This window comes from Eurytemora carolleeae, unplaced genomic scaffold (genome assembly GCF_000591075.1).
Source record: "Eurytemora carolleeae unplaced genomic scaffold, Eaff_2.0 scaffold803, whole genome shotgun sequence".
In the NCBI taxonomy this organism is placed as follows: domain Eukaryota; kingdom Metazoa; phylum Arthropoda; class Copepoda; order Calanoida; family Temoridae; genus Eurytemora; species Eurytemora carolleeae.
This window is the reverse complement of record NW_019396688.1, coordinates 113458-129450: the sequence shown is the minus strand read 5'-3', so window position 1 is coordinate 129450 and position 15993 is coordinate 113458. Positions and strand designations below refer to the sequence as shown.

At 31.9% G+C, this 15993-nt stretch overlaps 1 protein-coding gene across 1 annotated transcript in view; it reads right to left on the bottom strand.

Annotated features, from left to right (window-relative positions):
• Positions 1 to 3038: 3038 nt before the first annotated feature.
• The window catches only part of LOC111707391 (AT-rich interactive domain-containing protein 1B), a 38382-nt gene continuing 25427 nt past the window's right edge, over positions 3039 to 15993 (bottom strand). Inside the window, exons 4-12 of the mRNA XM_023480494.1 lie at positions 14187 to 15138; positions 13858 to 13900; positions 13444 to 13517; positions 12625 to 12687; positions 12182 to 12233; positions 11408 to 11678; positions 4158 to 4363; positions 3776 to 3886; positions 3039 to 3118 (exon numbers count right to left, since the gene is read on the bottom strand). Coding sequence (XP_023336262.1) covers positions 3089 to 3118; positions 3776 to 3886; positions 4158 to 4363; positions 11408 to 11678; positions 12182 to 12233; positions 12625 to 12687; positions 13444 to 13517; positions 13858 to 13900; positions 14187 to 15138 — 1802 coding nt within the window. The 3' untranslated portion in view covers positions 3039 to 3088. The remainder of the gene's footprint in view (positions 3119 to 3775; positions 3887 to 4157; positions 4364 to 11407; positions 11679 to 12181; positions 12234 to 12624; positions 12688 to 13443; positions 13518 to 13857; positions 13901 to 14186; positions 15139 to 15993) is intronic.

Genomic DNA, 15993 nt, shown 5'->3' with positions numbered 1-15993 from the left:
TAAGATTTGAATAAATAATACAAATTTTCTTGATTAAATATGAACTGCAAAAAAAAGGTAATGCTAAATCAAAGATTATAAAAGATTAAATGAAATTCAATTCAAAGTTTTTTCTTTAAATATTTTTCTTTTCATGTAAAGAATGTATAAAGTTTTATTAATCATAATAAGGACGTATTTATGATAATTGATGAATACTTCTCATCTTCGGGAAACCTCTCATGTCATGCTACAGGGTGTCCCATATCATATTAGATCGTCAATGGGTCTAAATTACAATTTCCGGGACTAATCAGAAAATTTAAGAAGAATAAATCATTATAAAAAATTGAAAAAGGCTAAAATAAAAATTATCTTGCAGGAAATGCTATGTTTTTCGAATATTATATGTTCATTTTGGCGTTAAAGCTTGGAGATAATCTAATATGATATGGGACGCGCTGTATGTAAAAAAATGGGGTTCATTTGCACTATTATGTTAATTGTAAGAATAATATTTTATGGGCAATTGGTGAAATGTTAGACTTTAGTTCGATTGAACATTACTTTGTTCATTTGCACTAAAATATGCTCATTTGTACTATAATAATATTTTATTATATGTTGAATGGAGAATGATTGAATGAACAAAATCATCCGCTAGAATTAAAAAAAATAGTTCTCCGCGTGCTTAAAAAACATTCCGCGGGGATTTTAGTTTGATTGAACAATTAATCTGTCCTATACAGCATTTCCGTCCATAACCTTGTTTATAAAAATAGAGTATATTAAGTGTTTTAGGTTGGTTTCGACAATAAAAAGCATTAGGTTCGTTTTTAGCGTTATGGCGACAGGGATATACAGAAATAAATCTAGGGGGCCAAATTTGCGAAAGCGCAAAAAAAATTTGTCCACCCCTAGGAGCTCCTAGGAGTGGGTGGCAAATTTTGAACGGTAATTTCAAAACATTTGGCTTCTTGGATATCAGGCATAAGTATGATGCTTTAAAGATACACACAAACAGTCCAATTGCCTTGCAACTATCTCCTTCAAACAAAACTAGCAGAAAAAAGTATGGTTTCTAAAAAATCGACATTTCATTTTACTGTTATGTTAGTAATAATTAGTACTTACAGTAGAAAAAGTAAAAGACATTTTTGAAAATGAAAATCTCAACTTATAGTAAAATTTTATGAGATGAAACAAGGGACAGAGGTCCATAAACTTATTTATGACTTGTAAAAGTTTCTGTTATGATAAAACAGTCGCGAGTACAATTGTAATCTATATAATAAAGCTCTTCATTCATTTATATGTTTGCTATGGCTGGCCAAATGGTTGAATCAATTGTGCTGAATTTTAGTGAGGAAACTCATTGACATAAGCTAAATAAATTATAAATTTTTGTATTAATTCGATTTTTAAAATTCCACGGGCAATGAAGAAAGATTACAAAACGGCGATGAAATTATTAATGTATCCAAACTAAAAAACTAAAATTGGTCTTTTACTACCAATACAAACTCAAGCCTTCGTGGCTTGGATTGGAATTTAAAAATAATTGCTTTACTTTGCTATCCCTGATAGCGCCTATCCGATAAGGATGAATGTACGTATTCTAAATAGATTTTTCATTCGAACTTCTGTCATGGTGGCCCTAATCCACTTATATAATCTTCCTAGTGCACTGAATAAAAACAAACTAATTATTTTTATGTTCTTCACTCTTGAGTATAAGATTTGAAAAATGTGAAAGCTCCGGTTTTTTACAGGATATCTATGGTGGGGCACTGCCCCTCTTGCCCCCCCCCTGTATACGCCCTTGGCGACAATTCTAAAATTCAAATAAAAACTGTGTATGTTCCCTAGCAATTAAAAATAGCTAATTAATATTTTTTCTCAAAATATTTTTATATAACAAATTATGGCAACATTATCATGAAATTTCTATCATAAATTAATAATAATACTAAGCATATAATAATTCAAAAGATTACACTAAATTTACATTGAAGGTAAACATTTGTGGTAACATTGTGTTTAATTTTATCGGTAAATATTAGTTATGAATAATTGTCACGTGACCCGACTTCTGCTGGGCCCGAGTGTATCCTCTGTATCGTAAATGTTGACAGCTGTTTCAAGAGCTGCGATATCAAAGACATCAACGCGACGCTACAGTAGGAATGGAAATTATAGTTCTGTAACATCATACAAAAATTAATCAGCCCGCCGCTAATATCAAATCAATTAGTGCTTTTAGCACTAAATAGTAAGAAACAATAAATTAATCCATGGTAAAATGTACTTAGTACAATTATTTTTGCTTGTGATGCAAATATCTTTTTAAATCTTGGATAATTTTTTTACATACAGGGTGTCCCAAAAAACATGGGAATTCAGTGACGAATTCGATATCGTCTTTATGAATAATTCTTTGATTTAGTATAGTGATACCTACTGAGAAAGCTGTAACCTGTAAGAGTTTCGTCTGCTATGTTTACATTTTGTTTGTTTATGTTTTGACTGCAACCGGTTGTACTTAGTAAAACAAGAAAATTACAGTATACAAACAGAGTAAACTTGTCCGTATTCACTGTTCATCTTGCGGAGACATTATAGACACATCTTTTCAGTCTTTTACCCTTTTCATTAAATAAACTCTAGCAGACATAATAATATTAGGTCTTTTGAAATTAGGTATTACAATGCTAATTCATAACAAAGACGATATCGAATTCGTCACTGAATTCCCATGTTTTTTGGGACACCCTGTATCTTACATTTTTAATTAAAATACGCATATAAGTAACTATTTGGCAAAATTGGAATGTTGTAACATTTTTTCATGCTATTATTTCATTTACATTTCATCTTTAAAAATATTATAATCTACTTCAATCGGTGGCACACATTGATCCAATCAATCAATTAGAGAAGTCTAAATAATTAATAATTGATTGATTGGAGTTCGTTGGACTAGAATATTGTCAGGTTTTTCTATTCAGATCTGGACATCTAGGATTCTTTAGATTCTTCTTTTTTTACTGCTAGTTTTCTATTCAGATCTGGACACATCTAGGATTCTTTAGATTCTTCTTTTTTACTGCTAGTTTTCTTCCAGTTTCTTCCAAACAACCTAAAATAGCAAACTTTAAAGGGGCTGGAAACTTAATTTCAAGTGGTCACTTATTTCTAACTAGGCTTTTAGGGCCCTTCACGTACATCTTCTATTTCAACTTTTTGTTGTGGCTCTATCTGTGAGCATCTTCTCTTTGTACAATATGAAACAAAAACATAATAAAAAATTTGCGGATTTTTAATTTTTTCTTGGATTTTCAAAATTTTACAAAAATCAACAATTTTTGGAGACAAATTTTTAAAATTTGAGCATTCATAAACCCTCCCTGGGGTCATGTGAACCCGACAAAAAATTTCAGCCGGATCGGTTTAGCCGTATTGACGTCTATTGGAAATGAACAGACAAGCAAAGTATATATAAAGTATATTGGAGGTAGAAAGTCCAATTCACAATGGCTCTCTTTTACCTTTCTCAGATGAAGGATAAATATGATGTCCTCATAAACTTCATTATTTTTAATTGTGGTATCCCTTTATGATTACCTTGCATAAAATATATGTTCAGTTATGCTCAATCTGTCATATTTTCAACGAAAAAAATAAATTTTTAGATTAGATTAGATTATATTAGAAATATACTGCAGAGATAATAAAAGCAGAAAGAAGTTGGACAAATTTTACATTTTTCCTTTCCCCTCCCCTCCATCTTACTTACATTACACATCTCCCTGACTAAAGCTTTCTCCCCCTCCCCCAGCTCCAGCTCGGTATCTGTGTTCTCAGAATCCAGGGATCTTTCCAGTATCCTTTCCTGGATACTCAGCACCTGTATCATCATCATTAGGTTTAGTATCATGCTTATCATCATCCACATCAATTTCAGCATTTCCATCATCATCATCATCATCATCAGTATCAGTATCAGTATCAGTATCAGTATCAGTATCAGTATCAGTATCAGTATCAGTATCAGTATCAGTATCAGTATCAGTATCAGTATCAGAGTATCATTATTTTATCATTAATTCTCAATTATGACAATTATCACAAAAAAAACTGATTTAATAACATTCCTTGAATTTTACATTAATAAATACCTTGAATGCATTTGAAACTGCCTCAGGGCGACTATTCCACTGTGGACTGGGATTTTCAATATCTCTTCTATGATCCTCTTGATAATGATCCTTGCTGTTCAAATGATCCTCCCTGTAATGATTCTTACTCCCTAATTGATCGTCTCTGTAGAGATCAGTTACTCCTAATCTATCCTCTAGATCTCGGATATATTGGAGAACCTCATCTAAAAAAAATAATAGTATCAATTTCAGAGAGAAAAACAAGGAAATATCCATAATTTTTCATTCTAGGCAAGAGTATCGTTGTAAATCGGTTATAAAACTATTTAAAGGGAAGTCAAACGAAATTACATATCATTCATGTTCAGAATACGTTCACAGTCCTTTAAATATCATTCATGTTCAAAATACGTTCACAGTCCTTTAAATATCATTCATGTTCAGAATACGTTCACAGTCCTTTAAATATCATTCATGTTCAAAATACGTTCACAGTCCTTTAAATGTCATTTATGTTCAGAATACGTTCACAGTCCTTTAAATATCATTAACGTTCATAATACGTTCACAGTCCCTTAAATATCATTCATGTTCAAAGTACGTTCACAGTACTTTAAATATCATTCATGTTCATAATACGTTCACAGTCCTTTAAATATGATTAACGTTCATAATACGTTCACAGTCCCTAAAATATCATTCATGTTCAAAGTACGTTCACAGTCCTTTAAATAGTTCAGAATACATTCACAGTCCTTTAAATATCATTCATGTTCAGAATACGTTCACAGTCCTTTAAATATCATTCATGTTCAGAATACGTTTACAGTCCTTTAAATATCATTTATGTTCAGAATACGTTTCCTATTAAGCCGTAGACAAACTCATAAAGGATGCAAAACTAATTATTATCCTGAGCAAGATTGTTATCATGAATAATTGCAATAATAATTCAAGATAATTAGATGATAATCTGCAGTATGCAGGATACTAGCAAACAATTAATAACTGAACTGGCAAGATGAAGGAAGGAAGAAGGAAAAAATAAGAAAATTGTATTCTAATGAGCCTTGATTTTAAATAAATTATTTTTACTTTAAAAAACAGTAAACTTATCGTTAAAACCCCAAATCAACCAATCAGATAAACAAACTAACTAACCATCTAATCAACCAACCAACGGACCAAAAAACTAATCAACCAACCAACCAGTCAACTCTTTCAACTAACAAATCATCTTTCCAACCAACATACCAGCTAACCAGCCACCCAACCAACTAATCAACCAAACTCGAACAACTAACTAACCATCTTACCAACAAACACTACCATCTAACCAACCATATAACCAACCAACTAACCAACTAACCAATTAACTCGTTCAACTAACAAACCATTAAAGGGAGTGACCGGCTATGTAAGGTAGTTGAACTGAGTATGCAGTGTTGTTGAAAACTTCTTTCGAATTCATTTGAGACATATTAAACTTTTTGAAGATCTGTAAATCCTTAGTTTGAGGTCAAATTCGACGTTCAAGTACAGTAATCTAATTAGATTGTTAGGAACATATTTCTCAAAAGAATTTTCTCAATAAATCAATGCTAAAATCGATTATTTCGTTTTCATTATCATATTGAATTTCTAATTTTCTTTGAATTTATTCTCAGATTTCTTCAAATTCTTCAAATGTCGTCTTTTCAATGATACTTCTAGAAAATCTGCGAAAATCTTTGTGAATAATAAGAAACCAGAATAATGAGACAATAGAAACTAATAATTGAACAAAACTACTTATTTTCGATGATAAGATTAATTTTTATTTTCTCAACATGTTCCTATACATGACGTCTGTAGTTTATTGTAGAACTTTTTTACATTTATGTCGTCGTTATTTCATAATTAAAAAAAAACTAATTCTGGAAAAGTATCCACTCAAAAGTAGGAGTTTTGAACATCGAATTTGCGCTCAAACTCAGGATTTACAGATCTTTAAAAAGTTAAATATGTCTCAAATGAATCCGAACGAAGTTTTTCACAACACTGCATACTCAGTTCAACTTCCTTACATAGCCGGTCACTCTCTTTAAATCAACAAACCCACAAACAAGCAATAAGAAAACCAACCAAATGTTGTAATCATAAACATCCAAACTCATTAATATAATATTTTCTTGTTTTTAATGATTAAAAGAAATAAAATAATAACTCCCATAGTTTTATTTACAAATACAGCGTACTGTAGTTTCTGATAAGATTGACATATTCCTCGGAAATCTGAATAATTAGAAAGTCTGAAACCATTTAAATTTGTGAATAATCTGACGTTGGCCTGTAGTCTGTACAGTGTATAGTGGCATGAAGGACAGGGATTTATGGCCAGGGGCTGATTAATAGTCATCCTATGCTGGTATAACAAGATAGATAGATAATTACATAGATATGTATACAGAGATAGATATATATACAGGTATCTGTCCTTCTACGAAGATATATAGATATATTTAACTGCCAAAAAATGCATGTTTTACTTAGAAATACGAGAATTTATTGATTTTTTTTAACATTTCGATTTAACATTAGGATATATGTAATTTATTCAGTATTCAACCAACCCCTATATCCAATCATTATTTATGACCAAAAAAAACTTCTAAAAGAATATCAATATTTTAAAAACAACCGACCCTGTCTAAAAGCAAACATTTTGAGTGTTACCATTACCTAACTAACCCAACACCAAACATTATGAGGTTTGCCATTACCAAACAATCCTAAAACCAAACATCTTGAGTTTTACCATTACCAAATTAACCCAAAACTTAACATTTTAAGTTTTACCACTACAAAAATAAGCTATTACCAAACCAACCCAAAACCAAACCTCTTGAGTTTTACCACTACAAAACCAACTTTAAAACAAATATCTATGTTTTTACCATTACCAAACCAAACCAACCCAAACATCCAAACATGTGGATATTTATTACTGCCAAACTAATGTCTACATTTGAACGTAGATATTTTTACCATTACCAAACAAAGATTTTCAGACAATCTGGGTAAAAAGTCATACTTTAGGTCATTTTATATCATATTTTCTGTTAAATAGTTTCTTCTAAATGAAATCACGCCCCAAGTATTAAAAACAAAATCTATAAATTATTAAAAACAATTTATTTTTAATTAAGACTTTTAAGACAAAATAGAATAACTTTTCAAAAACCTGCTGAAAATGCTCAAGTGAGAATTAGGCAAGACTAACTCTTTTCTATATACTTTTTATCTAATCTTAATGTTTCATAAAGTATACTTTTGCAGAATTACCAAGAAAGATGGGACTTTAACAATGACCCATAAACTGTAAAGATAAACGATTTAAGAGTTAAAATTAAAACTAAATGATTGGAGAGAAAAGGAACTGAGTAGTTGTAACAAACTACAAATTTTGTTATCAACCCAGTGTCGTAGACCAAGTTAGATTATTTGATCTAACAGAAATCATAGTTTGAAATATCTAAGGCCTACGACATTGGGCTGCAAAGAAATAGAGACTAGAAAATTTGAGTTTGTGGCGTAAAGACACTCAATTCCTACTTTAGTCAACAACGAATCATGAATTTAAAAATTGAAAATGAGAAAGCTTCCAATGCGGAGGTTTTTATATCATTTTCTTGGCAGGGGACTATTCATATCTGATTTCTTTACATAAAAATCTCGGCATCAATCATAGAAAATAGAAAAGTCAAAAACCACTTTTTTACATTTTGTTAGCTGAACAGAACAGATTTTTATCTTAATTGATTTGGATTTTTATGACACATTGTAAATTTTTATCTAAAAATTGAAAGTATTCAACAGTTCTGTTTTTAAACATTGGTTGGAAGTTAATAATAGTTGCTTCATAACATGCTTTTTGGGATTCATCGTGAATTTAGTGAAAACCAGATTTTTGGAGTTAAAACCGAAAAAAATTGTATCTGAAAACATTAGTTTTCTTGTTTTTATAATGAATGTAGAGCAAACAAAAATTTATAGATTGGCACGTTCAATTCACAACGGTAATCTGTAAAGCATTGTATGATCCAGAATGGTTGAGCTATCCCAGCGGATTTTTGCAGCTTACACAAAGGAGAAAATTAAAGATAAAAATTTAAAAGTTACCGTTTTATGTATAGGGCATCCACCTCTTAGATAGAACTACAAACACAGTCCCTTTAGGATGAAATAGACAAATTACAAACACAGTCCCTTTAGGATGAAATAGACAAATTACAAACACAGTCCCTTTAGGATGAAATAGACAAATTACAAAGACAGTCCCTTTAGGATGAAATAGACAAATTACAAACACAGTCCCTTTAGGATAAAATAGACAATGTGCACCGAAATTGCTCCGAAAATATAATTTTAGTTGAAACCCCCTGGATATAGTCCATATGGTATCCCGGCCCTGGTAAGATATATTTATATCGTAACGAGATATCATCAAAAGCTGCTTAGAAGTGTGAAACGGGGTTTAAGAGTTGGGAGGGGGGGTGAAATTACGCTGGAAGGTGGTGCAAGACACATACGAATTCAAGGAAGGGCACTCTGAATGATGTAATAAAAAATAGCTTATTCGGCAGCAAAAACTGTGCGACTTCCAAATATACTATTTTTGCGTTTTTTGTCGCTTGTTTGGCACTATGCAACTTTTGCTTCCTAAATAAGCGATTTAAAAAAATTAGAGTGGGGATGGGGGTTGCGATGGGTGGTGAAGGAGTGCAATTAGAGTGAGGGTGGGGGTTGTGATGGGTGGTGAAGGAGTGCAATTAGAGTGAGGGTGGGGGTTGTGATGGGTGGTGAAGGAATGCAATTTGTAAAGTGAGGGGAGCGGGGGTGGGGAAAGTACCCCATAACCAGAGAATAGAATATATATTAGAGAGAAGAAACTGAAAGATTGAGCAACTATTTTAAGTTGAAATCATAGAGAATGGAATATAATATAGAGAGGAATTTAAATAATCTCGGTATGAATTTTTTCAGTCCCTTTCAGCCTGAAAAGGAGTTCAAAGTGTACAAATCATGTAAATGTTCACAAATTATATGCAGTAGAGTACATTAATACAGTATGTTGCCTAGACTATCCATTTAAATTTCGAATTTTTTAAACTGTTAAATAAACTTTACAATGAATTAGGTGAATAAAAACATCATTTGATTTAGTTATAACGGAAGATCATCGTTTGTAAAGTGGAAGGCATAGAGTCTATGTGAAATGATCATTGGTCAATTATGAAACCAGCCTATTTCATTATTTGGTTTTCTTTTAACAATAATTTTAGATTTTCTATAAAATGATATTCCAGGGCCCAACAGGTTATATAGCATAAATATGTGAAGTACACCTGCAGTATGGAAACAGTACATCAAAATGGCCGTTTTACACTTTTTTCTAGTAAATTCCTCTCTATATATTCTATTCTCTTGGCCCATAACGCATTCCACTTTGATTATCTTTTTAATATTGCAGTTTGCCGTCTGACCGTGGCTGGTTAGGTTACTGTATGCAAACTTTATGCAAGCTTGATTGGATTGCAGTTTCTTGTTATTCGCATAGTGCAATTTATATTCATATTTTCATTGTGATATTATCAATATATCATAATCATTAGTTGTAAAATTAGAGATATCCAACGTGGTGCGAAAATAGATATTTTAGGTTTAGAATTAAGTTTAATTCAAAATTATAAAATCTCTCATTAAACCTTAAAAACCTTTAGTCAAGAAAACTTGAATTAGAAGAAAAATAAATAAAATGTGAGAAAATTAATGAGATTTCTAAGACGTATTTTTCTTAAATTAGAAAGCGAAGACGTATACTTATATTATATATTTTTGTGTAACCCTGTATAATTAATTCGTATTAGACGAATTGTTACAAATGCTAAAATAAGCTATACTAACATATTTTCAACCAGTTAGTTGACATAAGAAGATATTTCAAATCTTAGATGGGAACCCATTAATTAAGTTGTCATGTGTTAATTAGTTGATTTAAACCTAACCTGATACAAGATTGCCTTAAAAAGGTGAGTTTTAAAACAAGCTTAATTTTTAAAATCTCTATATCTTTGCTGCCTGATGTCATACCCTGTGTTATTTCAGACTTACAAAATTCATAGTTTAAAATTTCAAAGGTTTATGACATTAGGTTGCAAACATAGGTAAAATCAGAGTTTGTGGCCAAATCTTAATTCCTTTGACGATCTAAAGGCCTGGTCCTTTGCAAAACATCCAGAGTTTAAAATTTTTGAAATAGTCTATATATAAAATCTCTATTTGGATGTCTTTTTGTTTGTTTGTCCGATCATAACTTAGGAACCCCTGGACTGCCTCAAATTTTGAATGAAGAACTTGAGGGTCCCACTGGAATGTTCTTTGTATGGTTTTGAGATTTTAAGTTGTGTGAATGTGGGTCGACTTTAATAGAGAAAATTTAGTTTCCCGGTAAAATCGTTCAAGTGCTGGTTAGTGTCAAACCTTATAGAAATCCAACGTATAGAAACAGCTACGTATAGCAACAAGGCGTATTTTCGGCGTATTTATCGGCGGGAGCAACTTTTAGTAACCTTGGCAGCGCTGAGTTCCCAAGCTAGTAACTTTATAAAAGTAATATTTGATATATATATGATATATATTTGATATATATGATATTGATATATATTGATATATATTTGATATATATGATATATATTTGATATATATGATATATATTGATATATATTTGATATATATGATATATATGATATATATGATATATATTGATATATATTTGATATATATAGATTGTAGATACTTAATGATTTCGCATAAAGAGTTTGAAGGAATAAAAAAAAACTTCTTGTAAAACTCTAATAACAATGAAGCAAAGAAAATTATTAATCTTAAAGAGACTGTAAACGTAATTGCAAGTAACCCTCCGTGCAAAAAATACAATGCTCGATTTGAAACGGTACCCTTGAATCCTATTTCTGATAAACAATTTCTCCTTTTTCCTTTAATTCTGATATTCCTAAATGCTTATCTGCAGTAGTTAAATGCCTTAATCACGATTAGAAATTATCAGTTTTTAGAATTAAAAACATTGATACCTAGTCCATCCTTGATCAGATAGAAGTTTAAGAGTAACGTGGTGAATCATGGAATGGATATATGTTGCATGGAGTGTGGAGACTCACGATTACGATTACAGTCCCTTTAATAAAAATTGTAAAATTGACTCTCACCATTTAATCCAGATTTCCCTATCTTAAACTCCTTGTTGTACAACGCCTCTCTTACTCTTACAGCGTTCAATTCGTCGGCCAGGTTGGACGACGATATTTCAGAATCGTCATTGTTAGTTGAAGAAGACGACCCGTCACCCTCGTCCCTTGATGGGAGGAGGGGAGGGTGGGGGGATGGGAGGGATGAGGGGATGGTATGGGAAGAGGGACCTCCGCATTCAATACAGACACTTACATTCCCTCTTTCTTCATCCAAATACAAACAGAGCTCCTGCAAAATTTCAAATTAGAATCATTTAAAAATACAAATTGTGAGACATCGGCTTAAAGTGACTGTAAGCAACCCTCCGTGCATGCAAAGATGGCAATGTCCAGTTTACTATGGTACCCGTAAAAGCTTTGTCTGATTAAGCATGAATTAGAACTCTATGTTTTTAATTTTGAAAACAGAAAATCTTTTGCATTTTTGATCGGATTAAGGTTTCGAGGGTACCGTTGTAAATCGGGCATTGCTATCTTTGCATAGAGATTGGAAGGTCACTTGAAATTTTGTCTACAATCTCCTCAACTACCCTCTTCATTAAAAAATGTTTGTTTTGAAAGTACACCCATTGTTTTCAACTATAAAGTTTCCCTTGTATTGTTTCAAAGAATTATAATATAAAATTACAATGTTACAATATGGGTAGACGAAACCTGTACACTGTACAGTACATCATATACAGCTTATGTACAATCTAGATTGTACAGCTAAGAATTAAGTAAAAAACCCACTTTTAGCTCAATATTATCCTTGACTAGCGCCTGCTGTTTCCCATCCAGGTCTCTAGAAAAAATATAAAAAATCGATTAGTTTTTGTTGACAATCTCGGAGTTCGAGATTAAATTTTATCTTTTCTGAAATTCTTTCTTGGAAAGTAAAAATAACAAATTAAAAATTAAAAAGCTTCTTATAGTAGTTTGCTTAACAAGTTCACTTTATAAGTGATTATCACAAATTGAGATTTTATGGTAAACTGCAGCCAAATGTAAATGCTTTAATTGATAGACAAATTGTAAATGGATTTAAAGGTTTAAGTAATAATATTTAATTTTCCGAAAACACAGAATAACTCTACAGCAAAATTTGTTATGTGTGTTTTACATAATGTTAAATGTTCTTTAACTATCTTATTTTTTTTAGAAATAAGTTTTTGGCGGATTTTTTCCTTTATTACCTGAGTTTGGTTTGGTAGTTGGACACCTCTTGTCTCATCACTGATGCAGTGTAACGTCCAAACCTTTAAAGAAAACGAAAATTATCTGACTGACGTTATTTAATCAAGTTTTGTATTTTTAAACTTTTTGCTTTTTGACCATTGTTTTTTTAATACTTCGCTAATGTTTATCTTTGCCACTTCATTTCTTTGTCTTTTCTAATCTATGCCTTGTGCAATGTGCATTATTCTTTGTCAACTTAGCATAGAAATATTTGTCACTTAATTATTGTTTGAGTCTATCATCCTTTTTTGCCCTTTCATAGAGAATAGAATATATATTAGAGTGGAATTGAGATAATCTCTCGGTATGAATTTTTTCAGTCTTTTTCAGCCTGAAAAGGAGTTTAAAGTTTACAAATCATGTAAATGTTCACAAATTATATGCAGTAGAGTACATTCATACAGTATGCTCCCTAGACTATTCATTTCAATTTCGATTTTTAAAGCTGTTAAATAAACTTTATAATGAATTTGGTGAATAAAAAACATCATTTGATTTATAGTTATAACGAAAAATCATCGTTTGTAAAGTGAAAGGCATAGAGTCTATGTGAAATGATCATTGGTCAATTATGAAACCAGCCTATTTCATAATTTGGTTTTCTTTTAACATTAATTTTAGATTTTCTATAAAATGATATTCCAGGGCCCAAAAGGTTATATAGCATAAACATGTAAAATACACCTGCAGTATGGAAACAGTACAACAAAATGGCCGTTTTACACTTTTTTATAGTAAATTCCCCTCTAATATATATCCTATTCTCTTGGTTATACCTTTGCCACTCTCTTGCTAGTTTTCTGCCCTTTTGACGATCATCGTCTAGAAAGCAACACAGGTCTCGCAATTCCTTAATTAAAGTTTTTGTCAAAAATTATTCAGATAAAATCCTGAATTCTTGAAATTGTGTTTTTTTACTTTAACCTTTTAATCAAATAGTGCAATTTTTTTAGTAATAATTATTTTAGTTTACATAACAAAAAAATAAAAAATATCAAGAAATAAGTATTGAAAAAATAAAATTGGTGCTGTTGTTGACATTTTATTTTAATTTTAGTTCATAACGTTCAACTCTGGGACAACACGTCAAATTGTTTCAATATCTCAAATAAAAAAAAATAGTATATTATCCTAAATTTTTAAAGATTTTCTAAGAAAGAGATGATTAAAAAATATATTTAAATGCATACCTGGCTATCCTCTGTTAACCGCTGGTTTAACTCTTTCAGGTTTCTGACAAAAACAAGAAATGAAATACTTTTATTAAGAAATTGAGTCTTTGCCACAGAATCTGATTTTCTAACCCCTATCTATAGCAACATTTTTTTAAACCATGAATTATATTAGATATCTAATTTGAAATTAGTTTGAAATATCAGGTCCATCAGGTCACAAAGATAATAGGGATTAGACAATTTGAGTTTGTAGCAAAGGCTCAATTCCTTTACAGTTTATGATTTAAAAAATGTTGGATCTAAGTTATTATTAATTTAAAAAAGTTTCATATTTGTTTGTTTTCCTAATTTCATTGATTTGATCTTGAAGTTTCTTATTCAAATCTGCGACAATGTTTCCGTTTTCTTGCGACAATTTTTTCAAGTCTCCTTTTACAGATATCAGTCTTCGACACAGGTCGCTGTGATTCAAAGAATTTAAATCTTCTCCGTCCAGTCGCAGGGGGGCTACATCGAATGATGATGGGGTTGGTGGCGGGGGTTGAGTGTATGGAGGTGGGGTAGGTTGGGATGGATGGCTAGAGTGCAATAAATGTGGAAAGTTTCTTGAAAGTCCAGGTCCAGGTCCCTTGTATCCTGGATATTGGTGTTGAGATTTAGAACCATCAGAATATTGGCTGGAGAAACCTTTTTGGGGATGTTGCGGATTTTGTCCAATATTTGGCGGATTTTGTCCAAAATTTTGCGAATTTTGTCCAATATTCTGCGGATTTCCTATTTTTACACTACTTGTCCCGAGATAAGACCCGTGCCCGGCAATGTTGTGACCAAGCCCTTGACTGTTCGTTGGTCCATGACCGTTGACTGCTTCATGCCCATTATTAAGATTAGATTGTCCACGGTTATGATTGACTGGACCAGAATGGGACCCATTTTGTTGGTTTGACGGTGGACCAACACTTTGTCCCTGGTTCGGATGTATTTGCATGGAATGTGTTTGGTTTGCGTAACTAGGATTATAGGGGAAGGATGAGGGGATATTCTGCTGACCAAGCTGACCTTGGGGTAGGGAGGGGAGGGAGCTAGGGATGTTTAATTGTTGAGTTTGAGTAGATTGGTAGCTTGGGTAGGATGAGGAGGAGGAGGAGGGGTAGGGTGCAGAGGAGGGGGGGTAGGAGGTTGACGCAGGGGGGTAAGGGTTGGAAGTTGAAGAGTAAGGCTTCGGTCGGGTTGTGGAGGAGGAGGAGGGTGGGTATTGCGTAACATCGGCCTTCATGATGCCTTTAATTGAGTTGCCTGAAATATTGAATATATTTACAATTTATTTTAAGTGCGAGAGAAACCTTGAGGGAAGAGTATATTTAAACACTATATCCATATATATTATACAATATACAATGCAGTAAGTATCTACCTATCTAAAATATTAATGCAGGGGGACGATGTTTACGTCATATCTACAAAAAAAAAACAAATTTTTAATTCGTGTTACAACTTTAGTTAACTTGGATAAAATATGGTAGAGAGAAGGACAGAGAGAAAGTGGAAAAATCTGGAATTTTGGGCTTTGATTTCATGCTCAGTTTTATATGGTTACGCTTTAACGCTCAAAAATTCAATTCCACCATTCTGCATAATATCCACTCTCCCGAGAAAACCATCAAACGGAATAAATCATTTCCTGCGTCTACGCAAAACATTTTACAGTCGTGACCAAGAAATTTAAAAACTGATCGATTTGCGTCAAAACGTGTGAGACATAAAAATTCAACAAATGTTTGAAAGAAGAACTTTATAATTTACTTCAAATTCTTTGTTGTCCAACCTTAACCAACAGAAATTTTATATTTCAAAAAGGGGTTTCCTCAAAGAAATTTGTTTACCAATAAGTGAGCTGATTTATAAGGTTAAACTTTTTTCATCAACCCAGAATATGCGCGCATGAATGTTTTTTCGTGAAATATTATCTTTAAGTTTTGTGGAAAAATCTGTGAAGATCTAAAAATATTGGTCTACAATTTGATAGTACAGTGGTCAGCGTTAATATCAATAAAATGATGACAACTTTTTATTTTCAGTTTTTATTTCTAACCTAGCTTTTATTCAACTGCAGCAGTTACCCTGTTAAATAATGGAAAAATAATCTTCGTT